General features: G+C 45.3%; 2 protein-coding genes across 8 annotated transcripts in view; one reads left to right on the forward strand and one right to left on the reverse strand.

Moving 5' to 3' along the window:
• HYKK (hydroxylysine kinase) overlaps positions 1-13816 on the reverse strand; it is a 71962-nt gene that overhangs the window by 21122 nt on the left and 37024 nt on the right. For 3 of the 5 annotated variants that reach the window (XM_073579592.1, XM_073579591.1, XM_073579593.1), the window contains exons 2-3: positions 10140-10485; positions 860-1002 (exon numbers count right to left, since the gene is read on the reverse strand). In XM_073579592.1, coding sequence (XP_073435693.1) covers positions 860-1002; positions 10140-10482 — 486 coding nt within the window. In that variant the 5' untranslated portion in view covers positions 10483-10485. The remainder of the gene's footprint in view (positions 1-859; positions 1003-10139; positions 10486-13816) is intronic. The other 2 variants (XM_073579595.1, XM_073579594.1) reach the window with 2 other exon arrangements.
• The window catches only part of LOC141093111 (long-chain fatty acid transport protein 2-like), a 243014-nt gene that overhangs the window by 15279 nt on the left and 213919 nt on the right, over positions 1-13816 (forward strand). Inside the window, exon 1 of one of the 3 annotated variants that reach the window (XM_073579588.1) lies at positions 808-955. The exons of the other annotated variants lie outside the window; for them this stretch is intronic. The gene's annotated coding sequence lies outside the window, so the exon portion shown is untranslated. Of the gene's footprint in view, positions 1-807; positions 956-13816 lie in introns of those variants that run through there. 3 annotated transcript variants of the gene reach the window in all.

Consider the following 13816-nt stretch of genomic DNA (forward strand, 5'->3'; position numbering starts at 1 on the left):
CTGGGGACAGACCTGCCGAGGGGAGCAGCAGCCAAAGCTTTGGGGGTCTGTCCGGCAACTAAGATTCTTGTACCTGTGGACTGCAGAGCTCCCCAGCACCCACATGACCCTACAATCTGGTAAATTGACCTCCAGCTTAATATCTTAAGTCTTCTACCCTTATTGTTATATCTTTTCTCTGACTGCAAATTTACTGTATATTTCTGTAATTATCTAGTGCGCCCTTAAGGCAATTAAACTATAAACTTAATCTTGGGCTGATGCTTTTTCTCTGATCACAAATCTTAGAACCCCCAGCGGGTAACAGGACCTCCTCCCCGGCGACCATTTGCTCTAGGTGCAGTTCCCTTACTGACCTGAGAGACAAAGGGGGCGCCGGAGAGCTGTGCCTGTGTAGTTACGTCACGGTGGTGACGTGGGAGGAACGGGTCTGTGTGTGTTCCTCCACAGGGTGCGTGGGAAATAAGTCTTGCAGCCACTCACTGCATGCTGCGACTGTTCTTTCATGAGGAATCATCATAAAAAAAATAAAGGCAGATCTGCACTGCCCCATAAAACATCAGATAACACTCAGCCATGTTATAAAGTAGTGTGATCTTTTAAAGACTATCAGCAGATTTACTGATAGGAAAGGTTCAAAAACTCTTCTATTGCCAATGTCTCACTGATAGCAAATGTCGGAGTCATCTGGATTATAGTCATAAAATCCTTGTGATCCAAGACTAAAACCACCGTGCGCACATTTAACTCATGAAAAAATCTTCTATTGAAAGCAAAATAGTTATGTAATTCTGGGTGTGGTAGAGAATCAGTCTGAGTAATTAGTGATTCCTTTCACAGTATTTCAATAGTACCCTACCTTTGTTAAGGCTTCATCGAGGGTTGCAGCTAGTTTTCCTACTTCAAATAAGATTTCAGGAGTGGTTGTAATTTCAGCCGCCGGTGTCCCTGGGAGGTAGGTCAGAAGTCTCACCATATGTTTTTGTATGACGCCTCCATAACCTAAAAATGAAGTGTAAATTATGTTACCATATCAGAATGTATTATCTTTTAGAAAGCAATGAGGACAACATGGGTTATGATGTCATATGTTGTTGTATCCTTAAAGGCAAAACCAGATCTGTGAATCATACTGTAGCATTCTGGAGCCATGTTGTCTTTTGCTTTTTTTTAATCATAAATTCACATTTGTAAGGAATACATGTCACTTCTTAAATCCTATCATTTTTATGTTAGATATATCAGTGTGGTATACCCAATTTCCTCAAAACTGATAGGGCTCGGGCACTCTGGGGCATCGCTATTGTGAGTGCAATAGTAGTAGCTGCATTCAGGCCATGGTGCATTTTGTAACTCAAAGTGTAGGAGCAGTAGGAAAAACTATAAGGCTTAAAATGGATATAAATGGTATACCATACACATGGTCAGGTTTTTAAATACATCGGTTAGGGACTCCTCTGATATGGGTATACCTTGATGTTTGGTAGAGCGGCTTGGTATACATTTTTTTCAAAAAACGTATCACCCAAATACCCTGTTTGGTTATTTTTTTACTAGCACTTGCTGTTTACTGTTACTTTTTTTACAGCAGAGTATTTTTATACATTTGTTATACTGTGTTTTTCTGTGTTTAAGGCTTAAAATGGGTTGTCTGTTATAAAAAAAAGTCATCAACAGTCTACAGGACTGCTGGATATCACAATTGGTGGAACAGGCTACTTTTATCCAGTTTAAAATGGGTAGACAGTGCCAATGCTTGACCACCACTACATTCACGCTCTGTGTAGTTGCCAAGTGCTGTAATCAGCTTTTTCCGGAAACCCCATGGGGAACGAATGGAGTGGCGGTCAGGCTGCTTCACTCTGTAATTGCATAAAATTGCCCAGTGACAGATAAAAATTCAATTTTCTGCAGCTCAATGGGCGTACCAGCAGTTACACTCACACTGATCGCTTTTCCCCAGACAACCCATATAATTATAAGTTCACGATGGATTTGGCACCTGACTGCCCTGGAGTTATGTTCAGCATACATATTAATAAGTGTGCTATTGCATGTATGTCCCAGACATATGCTGCTCTATTTACTTACTGCAATTAGCTCCTATATAACAAAACATGAAAAAACAGACTCTAAGGTTGGAGTCACACACAACGAATAAAAAAATCGGTCCCATTTTAAAGGTACGAAATCGCACAAAGAATTCTTGTCCAGGGATCCGTCTGTCATCCCATTTTCCGGCGATGAACCGATTTTATTCGCATCTAAGCATCAAATTGACATCCGATGTCAATGCCTGATGCTCTTTCCTGTTGACCTAGAGAAGTCTTGCGATTTAATCGCAAGTCACACGTGTGGTGCGTTTTCAATGCGTTTTTTAATCGCATCCATAGACTTGCATTGTCAAATCCGATCCGAAAATTGGTGACAATCGCAGCATGCTGCGATTGTCTCGGTCCGAGGAACGGATCGGATAAAAAAAATGCATGATGGGAGCAGCACCATAGAATAACATAGGGACGACTGCAATGTGATTTTTTTTTTATCGCATTACATTCGTCCGATTTTATCGCTAGTGTGACTCCGGCCTTAACCGCATAATCTGAGGCCCAGGAGCCAGGTGCAACCTTCCAGCCATCTTGACACCGAAGCCAATCTCGGTTTGTTACTTAAAACAAGAGTAAACAAGTCAGAGATGGCCATCTACATATATGGATCTCTTTTGTAGTTTATGGGAGTAGTGAAATGAAAAAAAACTGGTACCATAACACCTATGATCTTCAATGGCGAAAGTCACCTGCATTCATAGTCTCCTCTCTGAAGTGTTGATTTAGAATAAGGTGATCCCCATTCTCTCAAAAAATGGAACTTGAGTCTAGACTGCATTTAAGATATCTTGGGACCTTTGGAAGAGGTTTAGTATAATAATATGGCGCATAGACCATAAAAGGTTGTGCATCCTTTCTCTAGACTAATGTCTGAGCACTTGACAATGCACTTCTCATGAGTAGATGAAGGGGATGTTTCAATAAATTCTCACGAGTAGCAGTAGGTCTACTCACCCTGCTGATAGAGCTTATTGTCTTACAGTTCTTTATACATACACACCTGCTCAAAAGTATTAAGTTACATACTGGTAACAGTATTTATCGGAAGCCCATGACAGCACCACGAGAGAGGGGATCCGCCCTTCCGGAACAGTAAACCTACAGATACAAAAGGGCGGCACCTCTCCCACGCATCAGTTGGATTACAGAGCTTGAGAGGCTACCATAGTTAGTTGCATAGCTTATATACAATATAAACACAATCTATACATCCTACTTACAATTTTTATACCATCTCCCACATAAGGTAAAACTGTGAAACAATCTTCTAAAGGAGTGCACCCCTATACGTGAACAAGGGAGGGAACTAAGGGTGCTGTCATGGCCTCCCGAAAAATACCGTTACCGGTACGTAACTTAATACTTTATTCAGACTCCCATGACAGCACCACGAGAGAATTACAGAGATGTAAACTAACTTAGGGAGGGACTACAGCCTGCAGCACCCTTAGCCCAAAGGTGAGATCCGAGGAGGCACCCATATCTAACCGATAGTGGTTAAAAAAGGTGGAAGGAGATGACCAGGTGGCCGCCTTACATATCTGGTCAATTGACACTCCAGATTTCTCTACCCAAGATGACGCCCCAGCACGAGTGGAATGCGCCCTCAGATTCTGTAGAGCTGGACCGCCACCTGTTGTGTAGGCAAGAGAGAGAGCCTCCCTAATCCACTTTGCTAATGTGCGTTTCGATACTCTACACCCTTTCTTGGGATCTTGTAAGGATAAAAATAATGCGTTCTCTTTCCTCCAAGGATCAGTGGCTGAAATATATTTTAGTAGGCATTTTTAACGTCTAATGTATGAAGCTTTTGTTCTTTAAGGTTGGTAGGATTAGGGAGGAAGGAAGGGAGCACTATCTCTTGTGTTCTATGAAAGTGTGATGCTACCTTGGGAAGGTATGCTGGGTCCGGCTTTAGGATTACCCTATCCTGTAAGAATTCTGTAGAAGGAGGTAACCTGGACAGTGCCTGCATATCACTTATCCTACGTGCGGATGTTATCGCTACCAAAAAAGCTGTCTTAAGCGATATAACCTTTAGCGAGGCCGAATCTAGAGGTTCGAATGGCTTTTCTGTCATGGCTGTAAGGACTAAATTTAAGTCCCATGGTATGCATCTGTCCTTGTGTATGGGTCTAGATCTAGTAGCCGCTTTGATGAATCTGGCCACCCAATAGTTGCTGGCAATATCACATTTAAATAGGGCCCCCAAGGCTGAAACCTGTACTTTTAAGGTACTTGTGGAAAGACCCAATTCGAGACCCTTCTGGAGGAATTCCAAAATTTGTTTTGTGGGTATTCCATCCTTGACATTAAACTCAGAGGTGGACAGGAATCGCCTCCAGGTTCTAGCATAGATATTTGTGGTAGTTTGTTTTCTGCTTTTTAGGAGGGTATTAAATTTTTGGAGAAACCTCTTTTCTTCAACAGTGCCCTCTCAAACACCACGCCGTCAAATGGAGTCCCGCTACCTGTGGGTGGTTGACTGGCCCCTGGTATAGAAGATCCGGAAGGTTCGACAGTACCCAGGGATCGCATACTGAAATGGCCCTCAACCATGCGAACCAGGTCCTTCTGGGAAAGAAGGGGGCAATTAATATGACCCTTGCTCGATTTTCCCTGATCTTTCTTACTACCAGATGTAAGAGGCTTAATGGTGGGAAGGCGTATGCAAGAGAGAAGTCTCATTTTATTAGGAAGGCGTCCACTGCCAGTGGATTTTTCCTGGGGTTCAGAGAGCAGAATGTTTTTTCCTTTCTGTTTTCTTTGGTGGCAAAGAGGTCTACCGCCGGCTGACCCCATTTGCAGACAATCAAGTTGTAAATGTCCGTGTTTAAAGCCCATTCTCCTTGCCTTTGGGCCCTGCGGCTTAGAAAGTCTGCCTTCATGTTGTCTTTCCCCCTGATGTGGAGCGCAGTTAAAGATTGAAAATTTTCCTCGGCTATCTGAAAGAGACGTTCCGCTATCCACATCAGGGCCTCGGAGCGTGTTCCCCATTGGTGGTTGACATAGGCTACTGCTACCTGGTTGTCCGAGAGGATCCTCACATGATGACCCTGTAGGTACATAATGAGTTTTTTAACTGCCAACTCAATTGCCAACAGTTCCCTCTGGTTAGATGAGGTTTCAGTATCGGAGTCCCAATGTCCCTGTACCACTATGTCCCCCATATGGGCCCCCCAACCCAAGGAGCTAGCATCTGTAGTTATTATGCGGGTTATCTGCATCAGCCAGGGCACCCTTGAGGATAAGTTATTGTCATCAAGCCACCATCTAAGAGATGTAAGAGTCAAAGGGCTTAAAGATACCTCACCCTGTAGAGACCCCTCTAAGGCCCTGCTACTAACTAGGATGTCTTTCTGAATCGATCTAGTGTGAATTTGTGCCCACCTGACTGCTGGGATACATGAGGTTAGAGAGCCTGACAGAGACATGGCTTGCCTGAGAGACATAGAGGATCTATTAATTGCCTGCAGTACCTGCTGTTGTATATGTTCTAACTTATCTGATGGCAGAAGGCACTGCTGAGTTTCTGAATTTAATAATAAGCCTAGGAACTTTTGGACTCTTAGGGGCTGAAATCGGGATTTCTCATAATTTATTATCCATCCAAGGCTCTCTAGTCTGGATTTAGCCTTCTCTATCTGGGATAGACAATGGTTAACCGAATTCCCCACAATAAAAAATCATCTAAGTACGGGACAATCAAGATATCGGCCTCCCGCAAATGAGCCATGACTTCGGCCACTATCTTCGTAAATACCCGGGGCACTGCTGAGAGACCAAAGGGAAGAGCTCTAAAGTGAAAATGACGGATTAGACCGTCTATTGAAAGCGCCACTCTCAGGAGCTGCTGGAAGTCTGCGTGGATAGGTACATAATAGTACGCGTCTCTCAAATCCACGACTGCCATAAAACACCCTTCAAACAACATCTTTATTGTTGAATTGATGGATTCCATCTTAAAGGTGCGATTAACCAAAAGCTCATTGAGGGAATGTAAATTAATGATGGTTCTGAATGTTTTATCCGGCTTTTGGATCAGGACTAAGGGAGAGTAGAAGCCTCTACCTCTCTCAGGTTCCGGAACCTCTACCAGGACATTTTTCAGGCACAGGCTCAAGACTTCTGCTTCTAAAGCAGCTTGTTCAAGGGGCGAAGATCTTAAGGGAGTTGGTTTAAAGGTATCCCGTGGAACATAACTGAACTCCAACCTGAGCCCGGTGGATATTACGTTCCACACCCAGTCACTATTTTTGATCTGCAACCACGCTGGGAGGAAGGCTGACAGTCTACCCCCCCACGGGAATTGCTAGTCATTGGCTCGGTTTCTTTAGTTCTCTTGACAAATGCCTGAACATGAAGCCCGTACCTCTTCTCCTATCCTCCCATCTGGGACGGTCCCTATTAGGTGAAGAATTACACCTTCTGCCTTGACCGAATCTCCTTCTACTGAATGGACATCGTTAGGATGCGGACCACAGATTCGGGAACTTTTTCTTATCGTCCCCGGCTTTCTCAAGCAGCTCGTCCAGGACTGCTCCGAACAAATATCCCCCCTCACACGGGATAGTACAGAGTTTTGCTCTGGATTGAATGTCTCCCTGCCAGCACTTTAGCCACAGGGCTCTATGAGCCGTATTGGAGAGTCCTGCTGCCCTGGCGGCCATTCTTACCGCATCAGCAGAGGCGTCTGCTAGGAAAGCTGCGGCCTCCTGGATTACTAGTAGGGCCCCAAGAATTGTCTGTCTAGACGTTCCTTGTTTCAACTGCGACTCTAACTGGTCCAACCAGTTCATCATGGACCTAGCCGTACATGTTGAGGCTACTGCTGGTCTTAAAGAGCTGGCTGCCATCTCCCAGGTACTTTTAAGGAAGGTATCTGCCTTCCTATCTAAAGGATCTTTAAGGGACCCCATGTCCTCAAAAGGTAGTGAGGACCTTTTTGATGCCTTCACGATTGCCGCATCTAATTTGGGGGCCTTGTCCCAAGTGTTCACCGTCTGATGGGTATCGAAGGGGTATCTACATTTGAGGGCTGGTGGTAGCGAACCTCTCATCTGTTTTCTTCCACTCTCTACGGATTAGATCTTGAATCTTTTTGTTCAAGGGGAAGACTCTTCACTTCCTCTGCTCCAGCCCACCAAACATGACATCCTGCAAGGATAACTGAGGTTTAGGCTCCTCCACCTCCATTGTTCCTCTCACCGCTTTTACCAGCTTGTCCACCCGGTCAAGCGGCAGACAAAACTGACCAGAATCCTCCTCCTCTGAGGAGGAAGAGGGAGATGAAACATGAGTCCTTACTTCTCCTCCATTCTACCGAGGAATCCGACTCCACCGGGTCCCCACCCCTTAAGCTTTCCGGTTGGGACAGGGATTTCAGGGTTTCCCTCATCTCTGGCCTGACTATGTCCTTTAAGCTTGCAGCTACTACGGGCGATTCCTCCACCACTGTCTGCTGGATACAGGGGGGACACAACCTTTTGGGGCATGAGTCCAGTAACGGTCATGCACAAAGTGCGCATTCTCTGTGTTTTGTTTTACTCGTGGCTTTCTTCCCCTAAAATTAAAACATAGAGGGAGGCCCTGTCACTGAGTGAACATTCACGTAGATCACTTACCAGTGCCATAATTAAGTACCGGAGAATGAGGGGGATCTTTTTCAGTCGATGCTCCTGTCCGTCTAGAGGAGCTTTTATGACTGGATTGATCACTTCGTCCCGCACGCTCCTTACTGTCACGGGACTCCTTTTTCTTTTGTCTGACCTGCCGAAGGTCTTCTAGGGGCGGCAGTGATGCTTATCTCTGCGGCGGCCATTGCTGCTGCCATTGCTGATCTTGATCACTCTCCATTACTGCATGCAATAATGTGGCCAAAGCAAGGAACCCATCTAGGGCCCTGCTTATATACCCCTCCTCCGGACAGCAGACATGACGCGCCACCCCTTTGGGCCCCCCTCACCAGCTGGCACCACTGGCCGGTGGTCCGGCACTTACCGGCGCCTCTCCCGATGGGCGCCGCCATCTTGGGGTCCTCTCGCCTGTGCAGTGGCGTAGCCGACCTGGAAGCACCCCCAAGCTCCACCCCCGACGTCACCGCGACGCCGTGCATAACCGGAAATCACGCGGGACGCCCGGGCGATCCCTTACACAGCGGTCCCGGGCAACACGCAGCCACGCCGGCCCCCCCCGACCACCGCAACTGTGCCACCGGAGCCGGGAGACCCCGGGGGCATACTCAACGGCGGGGGATGATCCTTCCCATGGAGCCGGACATCCTCCGGACGCCGCTCCCTGCTGTACATGCCACCGCCATGCCGCCCATCCAGGACCACCGTGGCATCTTCCAGGAGCTCCGCACCTGACCGAGGTAGGAGACCCCCTTGCTACCTTTACCGGCCGGCCTGGGATCCAGCATCCGTCTGTAGGATCCTGTCCCCTCAGGAACAGGAAACCAACTGATGCGTGGGAGAGGTGCCGCCCTTTTGTATCTGTAGGTTTCCTGTTCTGGAAGGGCTGATCCCCTCTCTCGTGGTGCTGTCATGGGAGTCCGAATAAATTGTTGGTACCTCTTGTTTAATGACAGAAAAACCCACAATGGTCACAGAAATAACTTGAATCTGACAAAAAGTAATAATTGAACTTTTTGGGAAGGCACAACAGCTCTATGTTCACAAATGGAAAAATGAAGCATATCAAGAAAAGAACACTGTCCCTACTGTGAAACATGGAGGAGACTCATGTTCTGGGGCTGCTTTTCTGCATTTGACACGGGGTGTCTAAAATCTGTGCAGGGTACAATGAAATCTCAAGTCTATCAAGGGATTCTAGAGAGAAATGTGCTGCCCAATGTCAGAAAGCTTGGTCTCAGTCGTAGGTCATGGGTTCTGCAACATGATAATGACCCAAAACACACAACTAAAGACACCCAAGAATGGCTAAGAGACATGGACTATTCTAAAGTGGCCTTCTATGAGCCCTGACCTAAATCCTATTGAGCATCTTTGGAAAGAGCTGAAATATGCTGTCTGGAAAAGGCAACCTTCTAACACGAGACAACTGGAGCAGTTTGCTCTTGAAGAATGGGCCAAAATACCTGTCGAGAGGTGCAGAAGTCTCATTGACAGTTACAGGAATCGTTTGATTGCAGAGATTGCCTCAAAAGGTTGTGCAACAAAATATTAAGTTAAGGGTACCATCATTTCTGTCCAGGCCTATTTCATGTGTTTTATTTTTTAAAAAATTCTGTGGAAGCATGGTTGTAAAGCAATGTCTGACTTTCATTTTCATAGATTTTTTATTTATTATTACTTTTGTTAGATTTAAGTTATTTCTGTGACCATTGTGGGTGTTTGTCATTATATATGGGGTACCAACAATTTTCACCACGTGTGTATTGTAAGGGATCAGCTTTTTGGTAGCGCTGGTTCACACATGGGACTTAGTTCGTTGATTCAAACAGGCGAATTATTAAAAGTTCATAAACAGACAGCGGTGACAACTTAAAACAGCCTCTTGCTAAACAAGGTGTATAACAGAACAAAACAGAAAATGACCAGTTCATATACAGCACGGGCTCAGCCGACTAATCGTGAGTCTTTTCCTCTCAGACTCCAGCAGGGTGTGAGCAGCACATGCAAGGCCTCCTCACCTTGCAAAACACACAGATAAAATGAGACAGCCCCATCTGCCTTAAATCAAACAATCAAAGACTTGTACTGGAGGTAAGTGAGCAGCCAATCCCACCCAGCCGGACCTATAATCTTAGCTCATAAAAACACGTCTCAACACTATATGTGCTGGAGCCTGCTTCTCCGGTCCTTCTCCGGCTTGGCACCTCAGGGACACATAATTCCCATCCACGACTTGTCCAGCTGCCACCTTACAATGTTAAGATGCATTAATATGTAATTTATACTTCCAGGATATGAGTCTCAATTTTTCCATTTTGCTTATGATCTTTTTACATTGCATTTAGGTAAGTTAAATTTGGTACATTCACTAGTACTGAATAAAGTACTTTCTCACCAATAGCCTCTAGAGACATGATGGCACCAGATTTTGTAAACAGAGCATTTGGTGTAGGAAGACCTTCATCATGTAAAAACTTCATGGCACATGTCTGCACATCAACTAGCTCTGAATTCTTACTGTCTTCACCATTCAAGATCTTCAGAACATACTCTCTTTGTGTAGTATTCCCATCATCCCAGGTCTGGATGTAGAAGTTCTGATCATCGTAACTTGGCAGAGGCTTTACTTTGAATACTTTTAGGCCAAAAAGTGCCTCTACCAAATTAATGGCCTGCTCTTCATTGACAGCTGGTTTGCTGGCGATTTGTGAATTTCCAGTCTCGTTTTCAGAAGTCATCTTCTAGAGAAAATAAAATATAAACTGCCATTATAGTTTAACAGAATGGGTACAATTTAGCTAATTGTATGCTATATTATATGGAAGTGCAATTTGTGAATGTAAGTAAAGTCCTTGTATTACAAATATTTTTGCATGTAAAATATGGCATAAAAAGCTTGCTTAACCAGTAACATATGGAAGCAAAACCTCGAAGATAAAACATGACAGAATTAAAATCAACGCCTTTCGAAATGTGATGCTGGGGAAGGATTCTATCAGTACCATGGATGGCAAAAATAAACAAATCTATTTTGGAACAAATCAAGTCAGACTTTTCATTCAAAGCAAGGATCATTAAGCTATGACTTCCTACTTTGGATACATCATATGAAGAGAGCAGTCAATGGAGAACGACATCATGGTTGAAAGAATAGAAGGAACAGGGTAAATAGGAAGATCATCAACTCAATGGCTTAATACAATCAAGATAATAGAGAAGACCCTGGGGAAACTATCTAGGCTTGAAAAGGTTGATCTTCCTACAGATCATTCTTCCATCACGTCACCATGTCTCAAGATCGAGTCAAAGGCCATTAAATAAATAAAATTGACCAGTCTCACAATCAAAAAATGTGTATACCCTGCAAGAGTTCATAAGTACCGTATTTCTCGTACTATAAGATGCTCCGGAACATAAGACGCACCTAGGTTTTAGAGGAGGAAATTAGGAAAAAAAATTGAAGCAAAAAATGTGGTCAATTCTGTACTTAATATCCCCCTATCCTGGTATATATGGTCCCCTCATCCCCATCCTCATGCACATGGCCCCCTCATCCCTATCCTGGTATGCATGGATCGCTCATCCCTATCTTGGCAGGAATGATCGCCCTAATACCTATACTAGTATGCATGGCCCCATCCCTATTCTGGTATGCAGGGCCCCTCCCCTTTCCTGGTATGCATGGCCACCATCTTTATCCTGGTATACAGTGCCACCATCTCGTCGTAGTTTGCATGGCCCCCCCATCTCATCCTGGTATGCAGGGCTCCCTTCTTATAATTAACCCTCATCCTGGTATGCATGACCACATCAAAAATAAAAAAAAAAATAAAAATTTACACTTACCCGACGCTCCCTCGCAGCGTCCTTCTCCGGTGGTAGCAACTGCTTTATGCTTGTAAGCAGCGCATGGCAGGTACTCCATACGCTGCTCACAAGCAGAGCACAGCTGCCGGAATACTCGCCGGGACTGTACACACAGAAATCAGTGACTATTCATTGCTCTTCAGTAGCACGCAGTGTCAGCCACCGGCTTCCTGCTGCTGCTGTCATGTGTGCCGCTACTTAAGAGAAATGAATATGCCTTGCATCATTTCTGGGCATGTACGCCTACTGGAGATGGACACCCAGACACAGTCTACTGCTACATGCTTATTGGCATCATACAGACTAAGCCTGACATAAAGTTTGTTTCTGGTACCTTTGTGTCTTTTTTTCATCTCTATCTGCCCCATTGTGCATTCAACTTAAGATGGGTGGTCCTATTCTTACACAGATAAAGCTACATTTTCCATCAGGACTTGCTTCTCTTCAGTGCTTCAGACACCTTCCTCTCCTGTGTGCTCCTGACTAGCCCCACCTCTGAATTTTCATGAAGGTAATTTAAGAGTAGAATTCACCTTGCATGCCCTCTCTGCTCCTCTAAAGAACCCTGCCTGACCAATTTTATTTTCGACCATCTATATAAGTATTGCTCTCTGTGTAACTTTACATAATTGATTTCTGGCTTCCAGCAGAGCTCAACTCTCCTGAGCTTGTAATAACTATGCTGCAATGTGTTTTGTTTCCTGCTGCTAACAGATTAGTGATGTGAAACTTCAAATATCAGTATCAATGATTTGGGGCCTTAATATGTACTTTCTGTATTCATGGGTTTGTGGTTGGCATTGTAGTTAGTTTTGAACACTGTCAGTATTTGGCATTGTAACCAAGGTTGGACTTTCCTGGCGGGGTACCGAGGAAATCCCCGGTGGGCCCTTGGCTATGGGAAGGAGAGGAGGAGAAGAAGAACCGGCATTACCGGCGTATGTCAGTGGCAATTGCCGCATGCAATGGGCGCACACATTCACAGCCGGCCTCTGCTATGTTGGCGGTAATTTTACTCTGAGCCCGCCTGACCTGCAGAGGAGGAGGGCGCCAGGAGTTCAGGAAGGTATGAGGAATGGGTTTTTTTCCCCTTCTCTCGCTTTCCCTCTGGGGGGGGCCAGGACAAAGGACCAAGATAGATACATATGGGTGGCCAGGATGGATATATGGGGGTGGCAGGACAAGGGACCTGGATGGATATATGGAGTACCAACATGGATATATGGGGGAGCCAGGATGCATATATATGGGGGGCCAGGTTGGATTTATGGGGGGGGAGGACAAGGGTCCAGGATTCATATATAAGGTAGACCAGGATGCATATATGGGGCGGCTAGGATGGATATATGGGGGACAGGATGGATAGGATGGATATGTGAGGGGGCCAGAATGCATATATGGGGGGCCATGATGGATATATTAGGGAGGGGCAGGACAAGGAACCAGGATGGATATATGGGGAGCCAGGTGGCATGTATATGGGTGGGCCAAGATGGATTTGTGGGGGAGTGGGGCAGGACAAGGGACCAGGAAGCATATATATGGGGGGGGCAGGATGGATATATATGGGGAAGCCAGGACAAGGGACCAGGAAGGATATATGGGGGTCCAGGAGAGATATATGGTGGGGCAGGACAAAGGACATATGAGGGCCAGTATGTAAAGCTGGGGGCCAGGATGGATATCTGGGGGCCAGGCTGGACAAGGGACATAGGGGGCCAGGCTGGGGCATATTGTAAAATAAAGGGGGCCAGGCAGAGCGAGATTATTAAACAAAGAGGGCCTAGATGAGGGACTTAATTACTGTTCGACGGCCAGAATGAGGAACATGCTATATTAGTTTATGGTGACAAGTGGGGAACATAATTTCTTTAGGAACATTATTACTCCTGGTATATAATTTACTTTTTAGGAAATGGTTTTCCATGGAGGGAACAAAAGGGAGGTCCTGTTACTGTGCAGGGCGGCACTACGTTGCTTTTCTTCTTCATCTGACGTAGTGTAGAAGTCAGGGAAAAAGTAAGGAAAATGCTTTGGAATCGATCAGCTATTGATGACTTATTTTTTGCAGAGACGAGTCCTGTCTGGAAGAAGTGGCGGCTGTGCTGGTTGAAGAAGAAAAGCAAAGATTAAGGACTTCACCTACAGACGTCAATGGAGAGTCCGTGTATTACATGTACACGCACATTATACACTATATACTGT

This window comes from Dendrobates tinctorius, unplaced genomic scaffold, assembly GCF_039654945.1.
Source record: "Dendrobates tinctorius isolate UK_male_01 unplaced genomic scaffold, ASM3965494v1 ptg000062l, whole genome shotgun sequence".
Taxonomy (NCBI): Eukaryota; Metazoa; Chordata; class Amphibia; order Anura; family Dendrobatidae; genus Dendrobates; species Dendrobates tinctorius.